This window comes from Haliotis cracherodii, unplaced genomic scaffold (assembly GCF_022045235.1).
Source record: "Haliotis cracherodii isolate W230 unplaced genomic scaffold, xgHalCrac1.p SCAF_18, whole genome shotgun sequence".
NCBI lineage: Eukaryota > Metazoa > Mollusca > Gastropoda > Lepetellida > Haliotidae > Haliotis > Haliotis cracherodii.
In genome coordinates, this window is record NW_027266273.1 from 11,170,271 (window position 1) to 11,187,653 (window position 17,383).

The 17,383-nt window shown below is 38.9% G+C and overlaps 2 protein-coding genes across 2 annotated transcripts; one reads left to right on the plus strand and one right to left on the minus strand.

Moving 5' to 3' along the window:
• Window positions 1–201: 201 nt before the first annotated feature.
• LOC139465509 (uncharacterized) lies at window positions 202–15,041 on the minus strand. Its single transcript, XM_071247231.1, has 5 exons — window positions 14,720–15,041; window positions 2,704–2,870; window positions 1,646–1,728; window positions 1,186–1,372; window positions 202–321 (listed from the first exon to the last, which is right to left on the minus strand). Exons 1-5 carry the CDS (start codon window positions 15,039–15,041, stop codon window positions 202–204), a joined length of 879 nt encoding a protein of 292 aa, XP_071103332.1.
• On the plus strand, window positions 7,875–8,728 carry LOC139465975 (uncharacterized). Its single transcript, XM_071247995.1, has 2 exons — window positions 7,875–8,071; window positions 8,422–8,728. Exons 1-2 carry the CDS (start codon window positions 7,875–7,877, stop codon window positions 8,726–8,728), a joined length of 504 nt encoding a protein of 167 aa, XP_071104096.1.
• Window positions 15,042–17,383: the final 2,342 nt, after the last annotated feature.

Below are 17,383 nucleotides of genomic sequence, written 5' to 3' on the forward strand. Positions count from 1 at the left end.
AACGGGATCGGGTGGTCAGGTTCGCTGACTTGGTTAATGCATGTCATCGTATCCGAATTACGTCCATCGATGCACGTGAAATTGATCACTGGATTTTCTGCCCGAGACTCGATTATTTACAGACTGCCATCATATTGCTGGAATATTGCTGAGTGCGGCCTTAAACAACAAACCAAACAACCGACCATTTGCTGTACCATATTAAGGGTACATAATGTGTATTTTCCTGACATAGTGGTAGCCGTCTGAATGAAGCGATGTGTAGGTTTCCAGGGGAAGGAGTCTATCACCACTGTAGTAACTGACGCCGTTCAGCACTCCCTGTTGAAACAAACATAAACACATATACACTGGTCACTGTGAGTGTGTGAGTGTGTGGGTTTGGTTTAAGGCCGCTTTGAACAGTATATATAACGGCGTGTCAGCTTAATGTGTGTGTGTGTGTGGGGGGGGGGGGGGGGGGCTGGGGGGTTAAATCCACGATATGATGGGTGTCCGTTCGGTGGGGCTGGGTGGGTGGGTGTGGGTGTGGCTGGGGGGGGGGGGGGGGGCTGGGGGGTTAAATACACGATATGATGCAGGCAAACTTAGAAATATAATCGGACCGGAATCGAACCCACGATCATAGGCTTTTGGCATGGCTAAGAAACGCAACCACAGCGCTTTAGACGACTGGGCCACCCATGCCTATTCCCCTAACTAGTACAAGACACGTGCGCCTATTGCCATGCAAACTTTAATGAGTTATTAATCGTGCCTGTGTATTGATACTTGAGTCCTGCGACTTTCTCTCACCAAAGAAACCTCAAAGTCATCATGAACAGTATTGGGGTAATCTAGATTCTGTTTCATGAGCTAGTCAGTTTGGTTTAACGTCGCTCTTAACTGTATTTCAGGTATATCAGAGAGCGTCAGAAAGCCCGAGGTGATGCAGGTCTCAAACGTTTACCACTTTGGTGAAACCCAAGAGCACGGATATGGTGCTGACACACCTAGAAACATAGACGGGGCGAACCGGATGCGAGCCCACAATCATAAATGTCTGGCGTGACCAAGGGACACAACTCTGCACAGCAAATTGCGGCGTCTTACCCGACTGGGTCACTCGTGCCCACTTCGTGAGCTTGGAGGGTTGTATCATACTGTTCTTAAGGGAATCATAATGTAAGTAAGGATTTTATCTACCTCGAATTTGGTGCTGGTGATAGTGACAACCAAGGTGAATTCCTCTTGGCTGGCTATTGAGAAAGGCCCACCATCACCAGTTTGTTCCTCTTCATCTATATAGATAGAGAAGCCCCCCCAGTTTACGTCCGTCCACAGCAAACTAGCCACCTTCCTTTGACTAGGATCTTTTAACATGAGGTAGATCCTATAATATGGAACGTTGAGATTGTCAAAAGTCATGGGAACGTGAAAAAGCTGTGAAGGTGCATAAACACAGACAAGAGAAATAGTATAGCATTACAGTAGACTCCGTCACGGTGTCATAACTTGATTGAACGTCGCAGCTTAACCTGCTTACACGTAGATTACCATTGTGAAGATCCGATGGCGGTTGCAAGATATACGTATTTATCACACACAAATTAGTTCACAGAAATATTTTTCCGAGCTATAGATGTATGTTAACCCATGTACTTACGGCGTCTCTACAAGTCGGGATCCAATGACTTCAATGGTGACACCAGTTACCAATGGAGATGGTATCTTGAAAACTGTTTGTGTCTGAGAATGAAAGTCAGAGCTGTCACTGCAAAGAGCTATTGTTAATTGATAAAATGATGCATGTCCTTTTGAAGAATGACTCTTTCTTTATGATCCCCCATGTTTCTGTAAACTTAACTGGCCCTATTTCGTTCATGTTCATTTCAGTGCCATTGCTTTACCGTTGACTAAATCCGTCAGGAATATTCCGAAGATAGTATTATTGTCGGCGTTGTTGCCAATCATGTTCATATTCATATTGTATTCTGGTGTGTTTAGGGTGAAAAACATTTTTCCAGATTATGCTTGAAAATATAATTTGTCTTGAGGTTAAACAACAACAATCATTCACTGGGTATAGTTGATGTTCTGAAAGATAATGTGATGCAGGCCGCAAATATATCACTCATCCTTTCTGTAAAAAGGTATGTAAAACTTGAAGAAATAACTAAAACATATTGTCGCTCAAATAAAAATCCCAGTACATGTTTCCATCAGACTATCAAATCGCTGGAAGTTACATATATTTAATGCTTAACTTGTCTGGGTGTGACAGTTTGATCGCGATTGGGGGACTGGAATAGATTTAATACAGCTACAATTATTACCGTAGTCTTACATGTTTGTGCGCACCGTCCGGTGATTGTGGATTAGAATACAAAATATATAAGTTACAGTATCGTACAGTAAACTACGGTTATAACGAACTCAAAGGGGCCACTAAATTTAGTTCGTTATAACCGTAGTTCGTTATAAGCATATTTACAGCATATATACAGCAAATGGACGGACCAAAAAACAGTTCGTTGTATCCGTCAGTTCGTTATAAGCGTGTTCGTTATAAACGTAGTTTACTGTAGTAAGGTACGGTTGATTGCCTGTCAAAATACTCTGACGGCATACTTGCTCACACTGTCTGGTCCAAACTTATGTACAGGCCGCCGTCATAGCTGGAGTATTGCTGATTACGGCGTTAAACAGCAAACAAAAACGTACCGGCTCTACCCACAGAGTCTGCCCACACATCGTCCTGGTGCGCCAGCTTCCTCCTGTATAACACACGCTGTTGATGGAGTTTGGGTCAGTTACAGGCGTCGCTATGCTGGAACATCCAGTCGCTGTCGACACATCTGCGTTGGGTACTTTGTAGAACTCGCAGTCAGCTGGCAATGGACATTGAATATCATATAAAGAGGATATTATATGAGTGTTCATGTCATACTATTTTCATGACGCGAATGTCGAAAACATAGTATGACACGAACACGAGTATAAATTTAACGCTAAATTAAACGTTTGAAACATCACGCTTCGCGTTCGATTCCAAATTCAATTTGAAACGGTTATATCTGCTGGTACCCCAGCGCTACATTGAAAACGCAGTATGTTTATCTCCTAAGTGTATCTACTACTACTACTACTACTACTACTACTACTACTACTACTACTACTACTACTACTACTACTACTACTATAGAAGCTTGCAGTCCCAGAGCAGAACTTCAAAACCGTACAAATTTGGCACATAGATATGTGGTTTAAACATATTTATTTTTTACGAAACTGGATTGGTAAACAAGCGAAGCGCTTATGTTAATACCGCTCCATTACACATAAGACATTATACAATAAATCCACCAATGAAGCTTAGATGTAATACATGAATTGTACATGCTAAGCTAGATGTGTATAGAAGTTTTGAATAGAATCTAATGTTTTGATTTGCTCTTCCTTACTCAAATACAAACTTCCGCATAGCACTGTTTGTAAAGAATAACCATGTTGGTAAAAATACATTTCATTTCGAAAAACATAGTAATTTGTACACACAAAAAAAGAAGTGGAAAGCATCTTCGTTATGATATCCACAGGGATAAGTTTTTTTATCCAAAAAATAATATATCATACTGATCTGCGTTAAGATCGCTTCAGCCAAGCCTGAGGCGACTGTGAATAATTTGACATAACATGTTTCCATAATTTAAATCCCAGTGTAAACCATTATCTCCCCTTACGTGAAGCAAATTCTTAAATGTGTAACGGTCTCTGCCCAATTTTGAATTGTATCTTCTGTCTTTTAATGACTTACAATAAATTTGTTTCATTGTAAATCTTCTGATGACTCGTACCCCGGACAGTGCCAGATCTGGCATATAATTTTTCCAATAAATTAGCTTGTGCCACATCTGGCATATAATGTTTCCAATAAATTAGCTTGTTCATTTGTACAGTTGTCCCAAATATGACAACAATAATCCAAAATTGGTAAAATAAATAATTTGTACATAGTTTCTAAGGTAGTTCGGGATAGACGATATTTATAACTTCTTAAACAATTAACCAGAGGACAGCATTTCCTTGCAATATCATCAATGTGCATTTTCCATGTACAATTACTTTGTAAAGTAATACCTAGGTGCTTATGGCTTTATACATCTTTGCTTTCTGTACCATTCATATATATGTTAGGTTTCCGACTAGGGTTTACTTTACGGGTAAATTGAAAAGATTCAGTTTTTTCGGGACTGAATTAACTTTCCATCTAGCAGCTCATTCTGAAATTCTGTCCAAGTCATTATCGAAATTACGAGCAGCTGTACCAGGATCTTCTATGATCACATACAACGATGTGTCATCAGCAAAGATTCTAATATTACTATTTATTCCTTGAACAATGGCATTGATATAGTCTGGTAACCCCCGCCGTGATATTGCTGGAATATTGCTAAAAGCTCATTGATATAGATAATAAACAATTATGGTCCCAAAATCGAGCCCTGTGGCACACCTGTTAAGACAGCTTTTGGATCTGAGCTATAGCCATTATAACTACCTTTTGATATCGATTTTCTAAGTAACTATCAAACCATCTCAATAAATTTCCACAGATACCATGCTGTAGCTTTTAAATTATTCCTTTGTGCCAAACTTTATCAAAAACTTTACTTATGTAACTAAATACAGCTCTATCTTCCTTACCTTCATCTATAACCTTTGCAATAAAGTCATATGAACTGTTTGGTCTAATGGTGACCTGGTACCTTTCGATAGATTGGGTTTTTCGAGAAGAAAATGTTTTCGAGTTTCCATGGCAACAACTTTGACTTTGACTGGCGACAAAAGAAACTTTTTCATAGTTTTAAACCACTTTAGTTTAAAAAAATTCACAAAAGGTAGATGCATGAAGTAAAATGTATTGAAAAGATCAAAATCTCAACGAAATCAACATTTAAGTCATACAGCATCCGATATTGGCATTGACAGTTGCCCGAATTAAGTTGGGGTAGAACAAGATTTCAACATAATGGACTATGGACACACACATTAAAAACCGCTCAGGTTAAATGACACGTCACATTAATGGCGTGTATGACCACCCCTGTTACAAGATAAAACAAATACTCTCAGAAAAAAGTCTCTGATGACGCCATTCATGATACATCGCCATTCTTCTTGGAGGGCCAGGATCAGTTCTTGTTGGTTGGCAGATGTGTTCTGTCGGGGACATGTCTGGGGAGCGGCAGGCCACGGTAACACGTTGACGTTGGCTGCAAGGACATTCTGTACGCTTCGAGCTGTATGAGATCTGGCATTGTCATGTTGATAAAAGGCACCACGTGGAAGCTGTTGTAGAACTAGTAAGGTCTGTAAGGCCTAATTCCCTGAGCCCTCAGTCTCCTGGCCATTGTCTCTCGAATAACCATATGTCTCACGGCATTCGTCGCTGATGACGTCACTGTCTGGAATCGATTCCAGAGATGCAAAGTACCGGTCTTCCTTGGACGGCGTTACCCTGGGTCTGCCTGTTCTTTGCATGTCTTATGTCTGCCCGGCAACACAGGGGCAACCAAAAGTTCTAGCAATGTGGGCATGTGTGGCTCCCACCTGTATCATACCCAGGGCCCGCTCGCGTGGTTCGGGTGTCAGTCGTGGCATTTCGTTGGTGGTTTGTTTTGTCCGTGTGAGTGTCTGACATGCCGTCCGTATCATTTACATACCCTTATTGCATGTGCCCAAGCAGTACGTGTTTTTCATTCTTTTGCATTTTCTAAAAAACTAAAACGTGCCGTTTTGATTGGTTCATTCACAGTAATAATGCCAGAGGCCCAAGTACATATAAATTTGAAAGATAGATTAACATTGTGACAAGTAACAGTAATATTATTGTTCAGAATATATACTTTTCTTGATAAATGTTAAAAGCTTCTTCAACCATGTGTTATTTCTTGTGTTCATCAAATTAGTGTAAATACGTTCATTTTCATATTCAGATTGTAACAAACATAAATGATTACTTCGTAAATCATTACATGCAGGGCAGCTAAACAGGAAATGTAATTTATCATCTATTTCACCAGTATTACAATGTTTACAAATTCTTAAGGAATAATCAAATCCATCTCGTCTTTCTGTATTACATCTTAATGGTAACTCACTTAACCCTAATAAGCATAAATATCGTCTTATATCTCTACTCCTGAACGCAGTGATATAATATTCAGTACAGAAAGTAATTTTAAACTTGGAATAATATCGCAATTTCCCAGAATCAAATACAGGAAACGTGAAGAGTCTGCCAGTTACAATCTATACGTCGTTGCTTAAACATTGAAACAAAATATTTTACATCCGACACACACTGTGCATTCCATACATCACCAAATCCATACATATAAAAAGATGTTTAACATGAGTAGCCAACGTTGTTCCACCACTTTCATCCAGTCTTTTCATGAATTGGTAACATTGATAAGAGTGTCTTTGGTTACACCAAAATTTAATACAATTTATATGATAATCAACAGACAAATTGTTTCTTTGACACTCAAGCAAAATTGCAGAAATTGATACATGTTTACAAACACCCAATACAAATTTACAAAAACTAGCATCAAATGATGCAATAGATTGATACATATGGAAACCCCATATTTAAGCACCATATAATATTATAGGTTTTATTTTAACATCCAATAACTTAAAAGGAATATTAGAGGGTATGTTTGGAAATTTAAAATATAACTTTTTGAGAACAAGCGACACCTTATTTCCCCGAGCAACCAACGTTTCCACTCCTTTAGTCCAAGATAATCTACTTGAAAATGTGACTCCAAGGTAATTGTAATAACTTGTGGTTTTGATAACCTTTCCAGTACCACTTCTCTGTCTTTCGTAAGTAACCTCCTCTTCTAAAATTTATTATTTCTGTTTTATCCAAATTTACTTCCAAACCCCAGGATTTGCAATAACCCTGACAGACATTTTACGTTGAAGTCCTATCACAGTATCATCCAATAGGCACAGATCATCAGCACATAGTAAAAGAAGAATTTCCAAATATTCTTGACCGACATTCTATATAAGATTAGATTGTTCGAGATCATTCTGTGGTTCTAAAATAAACATAGTAAAACGAAAGGGGTTAACCATACACCCTTGTCTTACCCCACTCAATGAACTAAAATATTCTGTGACTGAGCTCCTAGAAGCTTTTACGGCACACTTTATTTTTGTATACATATCTTGTAGCACTGTCAAAAGCTTTCCATGGATACCCTTCTTCATAACAGAATACCATAATATTTTTCTATTCATAGAGTCAAAAGCTTTCCGAAAGTCTAAAAAAGGCAGTAGAAACGTCCTCTGCACTTTGAGAGATATTTTTCAATGAAATATTGTAAGGTAAAGGTTATCTCCCAAAACCCCAACATCCCATTTCCCCTACAACCCAATTCCCCTACAATTAGTTAAAACAACACGCGGCATTTACCTGTCCGGCATTATGAACTCACCTAAAGGAGAGATTAAGGTCTGGAGTACAGGTAGGAGAAATGAAAGGGGTAGAGCTCTAGGGGATAAGGGGACTTAAAGGAAAGTTTAAAAAAAAATATTAATGTAAGTGTAATGAAAGATGCCTGTATGATGAGAAGACAATTTTAGAACTTACAAAAATAACAATAGGAAGAAACAATCATTACACTGAGAATCTGAGATGAGACGATTTACAGTTGAGATGGCTTGGTTTATATAGGTACTTCAAAGTGACTAACATGACTCGTGTGCGAAATACGCATCAGTCGGAAAGCGCACGTTAAATCTCCAAAGTAAGTAAGTAAGTAAGTAAGTAAGTAAGTAAGTAAGTAAGTAAGTACTAACATGACATCAACATGGCTGGTCTTCACAATGTTGAGTTTGTTATGTCACAGAGAGGAAAGCCCCAAGTCCTATTTGATGGTTATCTTCACACTAAGAACGTCGAGAGACTGACTTGCGTACACTGGAAGTGTGTCAAGTCCACGTGTAGAGGAAGACTCACGACAGTAGGAACCGTGATGAGGAATGCTACAGAGCATAACCATGCCCCTGAGGATAGCCAGAAGGTCCGGTTTATGAGCACCCTGAGGAAGAGAGCGAGAGAAGAGTCAACCCCGATGCACACCCTCTACAACGACTAAACAGACCACTATTCGTGCTGTCCAAGTCGTGTTTCCTGCTGCCGATGTGAAGGGATGTTTCTTCCATTACTGCCAGGCGATATGGAGGAAGGTCCAGGATCTGGGACTAGCTGTCGCGTATCGAGAAGATCCTGAAGTCAGCAAGTGGATAAGAAGAGCAGCTGGCCTACCCCTACTCCCCAAGAACTAAGATCCAGGACACGTGGGTTGACGCAATGGACAACACACCAGATGTACCAAGAACTGTCGCCTTCAACGACTACATCGTCACTACCTGGGTCGACCACGGAGCACGATTCCCCTTACCACCGTGGAACCATCACGGTACAACAGGTCCCAGGACGAACAACAACCTGGAAGGCTTTCATAACCGACTCATCCGACATCCCGACATCTACCGATTTGTGGAGGTAGTCAGGAAGGTGGAACAGGCAGAACGAGCTAAGATTTTACAGCTCGACTTTGGAGCAGCTCCAAGGGGCAGGAAGAGAGTGTCCAGAGAGGTGGAGAACCGTCTCTGCCGCCTGAAGGACGAGTTGAATAGAGAGGTGAAATCCCCAATGTAGTTTCTAGATGCGCTTGGCCACCTCCTTAGGCTGGGATAAAGAGTGAATTGAACATTTGAGATGAAATTTATTATAATGTATTATGAATTTTGAAAAATGAATATTTTGTTATAATGTATTATGAATTTTGAAAAATGAACATTTTATTATAATGTATTATGAATTTTGAATAATATCGTAATCGTAATTAAATATTTTTTCTCAATCTATTCGTGTTTCTTGGGTTGTTCCATTGTATGAAATAGGTAACAGACTAGGGATTAGCAGTGCTATGGACCGTGAACTTTGTTGTCTTAAGCTGTTGGGGAAATGGGATGTAGGGGTTTTGGGAGGTTACCAAGGTAAATATATTGTCCATTGTACTGTACCTGCTCCTGAATCCTGCCTGTGCTTCAGGTATTACATTGCTGATATCGGTAAATAACTGCAGTTGTTGATTAATAATTGACATAAACAATTTTCCAAACACATCCATAAACTTATTCCTCTATAATTATTTGCTTCATTTTTAAAGCCTTTCTTGTGTAATGGTTGAATAAAGCCCATTGTCCACTCGTCTGGATAACCCCCAGTGTTCATAATGTGCTTAAATATGACAGTCAAATATGGAATAGTATGAGAACAGCAGCTTTATATGTTTTAAACAACTAATGGCAATTTCTACTTCACTGCTAGTGTTAGCATTTAGAATTTCTATATATCGATCGTTCATACATTTATCACAAGCATCTTCAGAATGGTTTGAAATAAAAGTATCAGCTGCATCCATTAAATCGTCATATTCTGGTATGTCAGTTCAACACGTGTTTGAAATATTCAGCCCATTGTGAGGAAGATATTGACGATGTCGTCATATTACTACATTTCGTTAGATTTTTAGAATACACTATTACTCTGATTTCCTTCGTATTGATCCTTCTTTCTTCTGCACAGACACCTATATCGATCTCTTAATGTATGATAAGTTCTAAGGGCCCCTAAATAACCAAAGAATTCTAAATATCGATGACTTTGTTACTTTATAATTATCTTTTTCATTACTAAGGGTATAATTACCTTTTTCATTATTAAAGGTATACTTGAGGGTCGTCCAGTCCTCCATATTCTATCGAACATCACAACATAGTGATGAGGACGACAGTGTTATTTGGAGAAGTTTATCCCAACAATTATCAGATTCTCAAATAAACATCCAATGGTGATAAATACATTTAAATAAATATTTCAAAACAGTTAATCAAGATGACAGGAATAATGGCTGCATGAACACCTTGGTAAAAAGACACACCAAAACTGATTTTCATAACTGGTGAACACAACACATTGCATAATATAAAACCAGTAAAAATGATACAATATAACCTCATGCTGGATAGAAAATAAGAGCAAAACAGAAAAAATAGACGTTCAAACAAGAAGTAAAATAGCACGTCATGTCGAAATTAAATAAAGTAATCTGAGAGGGGAATCTTAAATTACTTCTAACTTGATATAAATAAATAAACAAACAAACTGTGTGTATGTATATATGTATCTCCTTTGTACACCATGTGTGACACCTCTTAATAAACAATACGTCATCATCAGTAACCATATGGCTCATTGTGGGGGCAGGCTTGGCGGCACGGATGGTTGGAGAACTGCAGGGCACTGAGGGCAGTTCATCATGGGACAGACAGATAAGAAAGATTATTTTACAACTGCAAACCCTTATCCCACTAAGTATGAAGCGGGAATGACGGGAAGTTCACGCCTATTACCTTTTTCATTATCAAGGGTACAGTTACCTTCATTATTAAGGGTATAATTAAGAATTGTTCGGTCTAACATGCTCCACTGAACATTCAAGTTGACAAACATATTAAGGTCTTTAACAGGCAATTACTTTTAAAACTACTGTAGCTGCTTAATGCTGTTAAAGTGAAGACCAAAGAAAACTCCATTGTTCTGGTGGAGACGAGAGATGAACTCATCTTCAAAGGTTTTGATTGTTCTGTGTATAAGCAGTTACATATCTTTGAACCATACCTATTATCACTGTCTGTAAATCCAAGATTATGTATAACTTGATATAGATTAACTAATGTTATATTTGGGATAACACTTTCTTAGTAAAGTACAGATTCTAGTAATTTTTGGGGTTGAGTCCCGTGCGGGATTCGAACCCACACCTGCCAGGGTGAGGCACCTAATCTCCAGCACACAAAGTCAGCGATCTAACCCACTCAGCCACCGAGCCTTCCACAAAATGAAAGTCCGACAACTGGTAGTCTAGATCACGTACTTTGAGTACCCCCCTGACAAGTGTAAATTGGCACGGCTCCCATGGCCGAAAGCTATGAATACACAATGCCATTTAGAAAGTGGTCAAATGTAACTAATGTTACTAAGAAAGTGTTATCCCAAATGTAACATTAGTTACATTTGACCACTTTCTAAATGGCATTGTGTATTCATTGATATAGATTAGGTAAGCATCATCTCCTAATAGAAACTGGTCGATGGTACAGTGTAATTAGAAAACATAGAATCTGTACATTATGTAATCTTTGAATAGATGATGCGTTACATTTCATGTTACATTGCCCTAACGTAAATGTCCTCAGAAATCGATATCTTCCAAACTACTCTTGCGAATATCCTTCACTTGAAACATATACATATATCACGAATGTCTACTCTATACAATATAAGCCTATCCTTATAAAATTGTCCAAGTATATCAATTCATCAATGAAATTGTATAAATAATGTTACTTGTATATGTTTGCATATCTCTATATGCTCACACATACTGTGCATACACTCTCCCCCCAAAAAAGAAACGCAGAGGTAGATTTTTAGTAATTTTTTTGTACATAATAAAGTCGATATATTTAATTTAATATCATAAGTACAAATAGGACATTTTGGAGCTCGATAGTCACATGTTGTCGTTGTGACCGCCCCGGGCATCAATCACGGCTCTGCATCTCCCCTGCACTGACTGAATAAGTGTACGATTTCTTTCCTGCGGAATTCTGCGCCATTCTGCCTGTAACGCGTTGGTCAGTTGTGGGTGTGTCTGCGGCGTGTTCTGACGTTGATGTACGCGTCGATCGAGTTCATACAAGAGGTGTTCGATTGGGTTGAGATCTGGAGATCTCGACGGCCAGGGCAAGCCGTTGATGTTGGCATTATGAAGGCAGTTTATCGTGATACGAGCTGTGTGCGGTGGATCGTTGTCCTGTGGAAACAGCTCCCTCTGCCGGTCAATGATTGGAAGAAGGTGAGGTTGAAGAATTTAATTCATGTTGCGATTTGCTGTCAAATTTCCCTGAACCACAACAAGTCAGATTTCGCGGTGTAGGGTATGGCCTCCCACACCATGACACTACCGTCACCGAAATTGTCGAATTCCAAGGCTGTAATGCATGGCACCAAAACAAGCGTCGCTGTCGATGAATCTGTTGCAAAGCAGGTACGATAACTGGTCTTCTGGGTCGGAGTCCAGCCTCGCGAAGATGGTTCCTGACAGTCTTGTCCGATATCCTCCTCAAACCAGGGATGCGTCCTGCAGTCTCCGTAGCTGTCGCATTGCGGTGACGTAGGTGGAACAATCGAACGTAGCGATCCTGTGCAGTGGTGGTAACTCTGGTCGGCCGTTTCTCGGTCGGTCTGCAGTGAACTTGAACTGTGTGTATCGGGTACAAAGGCGGTAAATGGTGCTGTGGGGACATGGAAGTGGCGTGCAACAGAAGATTCCACTCTTTGGATACGTTCTATGGCGATGTTCCGATCGGCAGCGCTGAGTCTCGGCATTTTCGAACTTGAAAAATGTTGACAACTGAATGACAAATTATTGGCTTATGCTTGCCTCTTTGTAGCCACTACCACGAGTTACGAATGCCATAACTTGCACGTGCATTTTGCTTTAACGTTTTCCTCCATGAAATTTTTCAACAAGTGTGAAAACAATGCCGCTTAAGACATTGCAAATCGACAATGGGTGCGTTTTGACGAATATCGGGCCACCAACATGTTCCAACACAGATCCAATTTATATACCGGTCTTTTTGTGTAGTCAGGTTCAATGAACTACAAACTACCTGTGCGTTTCTTTTTTTGAAGAGTGTATATCATATACTATTATTGTATCTATCTACGCATTCTCACTGAATATATCTATGACTGTATATTTGTATTATGCATGCATATCCTCTCTGTATTACATGTTGTGATTTATGAGAATAAACTTGACTTTACTTGATTGGTGTCACCAGATGGGCTTTGACAAGATTTGACGTTTTCAGTGTGTTTGTGTACATTTGGTTATTTGCTTGCCAATGGTAATGATTTCCATCAACAAATGCTGAATAGAATGGATGCTTGTCAGTGAAACTATATACAGACTAGCTCGTGATTTACATGATTGGATTTATATTCTCTTCAAATATCACAGTGTCACACCATTTAGCAGCAATGACTACTAATATACGATGTAATATTTAAACTGTATTACATGAAGCCATTTAAGTAAATATATGCAAGAGAAAAAAGCCATCGAGAATAAATGATAACAATGTACAAAGATAAGATGTCCACTCTGATACGGGTTCAGTCTGATTACGTCTTCTTCTTTTTTTAAAAAATATATGCGTCCATTCTTTCTGAATAAAGCCAAAAATAACTTTGAAATAACCTGACAGGAAAAGTAAGTGCATGTTCCGTAACTCAGTGTTTTTGTAGATTACTGTGAACAATTGACTTGACTTCTCATGTCTTTGTGCCGGGTACCACCGGTCGGACAGGAACATCTGGTATCATCCCTATTTGATAGAAATTCATAAACATATGCTCTTGATAAAGTCGGAATCGTACAATCGACTCTTCTTTTGGAAGAGATTTCGGATGAATATGGAAATAGATTTGTCGCTTTTATTTATGGGAACCAAGTTCAATGCATTTGCTGTCATGCAATGTGGGCTTCATTTCTAGCAGGGTATGAACTCCCCAAAAATTCAGCCAGACCACAGGACTGGCTAGCTGAAATACTTACCACCCCTGACCAAAACCTGCCTGCCCACTATAATCATATGTTTCTCAGGATAAGCTAACGGGGTTTCTTTTTGGTTACATTTTATCATTCATCTTTACATGTGAATTAATGCTTATCATCGGGAAATATTTAGAATATTTTCACATATGAAATATAACCCGACCGTCGGGCAGGGGGATTTAGAAATCTGGCAGCCCGAGTTGAAATCAACCCGTCTCGGACGGTCGGGCAGGCAGGTATTTCGAACACTGTTTCTAGGTTTCAAATATATAGTATCATACTGCTCCACAAATTGAATGAATTCATGCATTGTTCTTTCAAGATGTTCTCTTTTGTAAAGATGATTTCTCTACTGTTCACAATAAAACCCTTAGTCAGTTATTCAAATATGGCCCAAAGTTGATTGGACAGCCTTCTACCAAATGGGATCACAAATATATGAGAAAAGTGGTATAAATACCATGTGGAATCTCAAAATACTCAAATGATTTGCTTGAACTTTTGAAATCTTAGAAAAGAATCAAGTTCAATACTGTGAAAATTTGGTTCTTGCATATATGATATGCATATGATAAACCTTTTTAATTAATGTCGGTATATATTTTTGGTATGACAAAGTATATGTGTTATTTAGATTTTAACTGTCCGTCATGGACAAGATTTTGATAGTTTTAAAATTTACCTTCCGCTAAACTGTTGCCGATGTTGTGTGTTAACCTAATCACCCACTTACACCGTCTTCCTGTGGACATTTCAAAAACGGTTTTGGCTGTAGGCTTTGCAAAAACAAAAGCACATACAATTTGAACTTAATAAGATGTTGTCCTGCTGACGACTGCAGAAAGTGAATTTCATTGTGGCTTATTTAGCCCATGTGTTACTCTAGATCGTCGAGCATTTTTTTGTATGATTCCATGACTATCGTTAAGCGACCCCTTTGATCTCATGCTTACCTGCCCAGTACTGAGAGCCTGGATCCGGACTAGCATTAGAAAGGTCCTTGTCGTTGTTGTCAAACAGTTTGCAGTGATTATTGTTTCTGTTCAGCAGAACCACGTTGCACTTGGAGTGGTAAAAACACTTGGTGAAGCAGTCTGTCCACTTGAACCCCAACCCAGGGTACAAGATCTCAAGCAATCCATTGCTGAGAAGTTTGTTATCAAACTCTGGTCTATGATGGTAAAAAGAACCACATACGTTCGGTGGTGGTATTTTCCCATTGATAATGTTAACAATAAGGGCTAATGTTATATATAACACCACAACACCCTCCATTTGGGATAACGAGTTTCTTTAAAAACTGGCAAACATTCCTTAGATAACTCTGAACAACGCGCATATATGTACCCGCAGTCATGAGATGCCTTCTAGTTTCAATGACGTCTTCTCCAACTCGGATTATGAATCGTAGTGCAAATTGATGCTTTTGTCGTCTCAGCAGAACGATTTGATTTTATTGATCAACACTTGGTTACCGCCATCGGATGGTGTAAACAAACGATATTATTTATAAACTTACTAGGGAAGCAGTTTACGTCAAGATTGATTGAAAAAAATTCAGGTATTCATACGGAAAAACAAACTTAAGAATAACTGTCAAGACAGTATATAGGTGACTGAAACTTGACAAAAAGACACAAAACATCCGCGACCAGAGTTCATCAATGGACTAAATGGTGCCAAAAGCAGCTGGTTGGTTCAGCCGGCAATGTCAGCTACGACCAACTTGACATGGTTTGATTACATAAATGCTGATGAACGTTTCGCAAAGAGTCGCACAAAATCTTGTAGTCTCGATCATTGTCCAACTTGGTCACTTAAACAGTGGCAAGGTGTACTCTTGCCAACCCTCACTTCAATAGAAAATCAGTCGCCGGCTCAAAACGAGGTTCCTCCAGCATTGAAATGGATTTACTGACCCAGACGGGTTTTATGATGCGTTGCTGATGAAGCGCTGTCATTCTTCACATCATGTCTCACTGAACACCACTAGTAATTATTGATTGAGGGATTTCAAATAGAAGTGAACTGACGTTTGCATTGCAACAGGAATCTGTTCGTGGACCAATACGTTACAGTTAGAATAATTTTATCGATATGCTGATACTTAGCCATATCTATATCTATATTCATGACATTGTCACCGTCATTGGTTACTGAGCCATTCAAGAAAATCATGCACTCACTAGTGAGTTAAGGCAAAGGGTGTGATACAGATTGTCCAAGAAAACATTCTATGGTATCCCAAACCCACGGAATGGTTGAGTGATTGAGAGTATGGTTGTTACGCTGCTTTAAGCAAAAAACCAGCAATATCACGGCGGGAGACACCAGCAATGGGATCACACATTGTACCCATGTGAGGAATCGAACCCAGGTCTTCGACGTAACGAGTGAACGCTTTAACCACAAGGCTACCCCACGCCCCCCTCTCAAGTAACTTGAAAATATATAGGAGTGTTTCACGACATAAGGTTGAAAACAAGTTTATTCTTACTGTTATTAACTATATTGCTGATCTCCAAAAAAGACATCAAAACATAACAATATACATGTATCTCCCATCAATATCTTTTGCTTTTAAGATATCTAAAGGGTACCAAGGAGGAAAACTTTCAAAGTAAATTGTACGACGACACCCAAGACATAGCAAATTTATTAAATGACTTGTTTGTAGGCCGGGCAGTAGTTGATAGTTCAGATAAAGACCCTATTGATCTTTAAATATATAGATAGTCCCTTATAATTATGTGACATTACACTCAGTTGTAAGGAAATTGAGGATATCCTTCGTTCAGTTGAAACGACAAAAGCAACAGGGACCGATGGGATAGGAAACTTTAATTACTTAAATTAACTGCCACAAAATTGGCACCAATACGGGTAAAATTGTTCAATTTTGTCACTCCAGAATTCAACCTTTCCAGTTTGGAAAGAGAGCATCAGTTATTCATATCCATAAGAAAGGTCTTGAACATGACTTTTCTGATTATAGACCTGTAGAATTGACAAGCTGCATGGCCAAGTTATTTCAGTATGTGGTCAATGTTTTTGAGAGATAACAATCTGTTGACAAATTTACAATCTGGGTTTATGCCTGGTGATTCAATTTCAAATCAATTAACGTATTTGTACGACTTTATAGCACAAGCTGTAGATAACGGCAAGGACATTAGAGCTTTTTTTGTGATATCCGTAAAGAGTCCGATAAAGTTTGGCACAAGGGGATCAAAACAAACTTAACTCACGTGGCATCAATGGGAAATTATTAACATGGTTCAAAAGTTATTTGGAAAACAGAGTTCAGAAGGTAATTATTCACGGTTGCAGTTATAATGTAAGGCCAGTGACGACTGGAGTACCACAAGGATCAGTAATGGGGCCTTTATTATTTCTTATTTATATAAATGATATTATGGAAGGTATTAGTGGTAATATAGAACTTTTTGCAGGTGACACGTCAATATATGTAATTGTGGAAGACCCGACCATTGCTGCAAACTACCTAAATAATAACTTAAGTAGAGTATCTACTTGGACAGATAACTAGCAAGTTAAATGTAATCCAAACAAGACCGAATCTATCCAATTCACACGTAAAGTAACTTCCGAAACCA

Excerpts from the sequence above, each read along its gene's own strand:
- LOC139465975 (XM_071247995.1), top strand. The coding sequence starts at position 7,875 with ATGGCTGGTCTTCACAATGTTGAGTTTGTTATGTCACAGAGAGGAAAG. Across the intron at positions 8,072-8,421 it reads ACAGAGCATAACCATGCCCC|CTACATCGTCACTACCTGGG; the intron begins TGAGGATAGCCA and ends CGCCTTCAACGA.
- LOC139465509 (XM_071247231.1), bottom strand. The coding sequence starts at position 15,041 with ATGGAGGGTGTTGTGGTGTTATATATAACATTAGCCCTTATTGTTAAC. Across the intron at positions 1,729-2,703 it reads AGACTCTGTGGGTAGAGCCG|ACACAAACAGTTTTCAAGAT; the intron begins GTACGTTTTTGT and ends TTTCATTCTCAG. Across the intron at positions 1,373-1,645 it reads TCCCGACTTGTAGAGACGCC|GATCTACCTCATGTTAAAAG; the intron begins GTAAGTACATGG and ends TCCATATTATAG.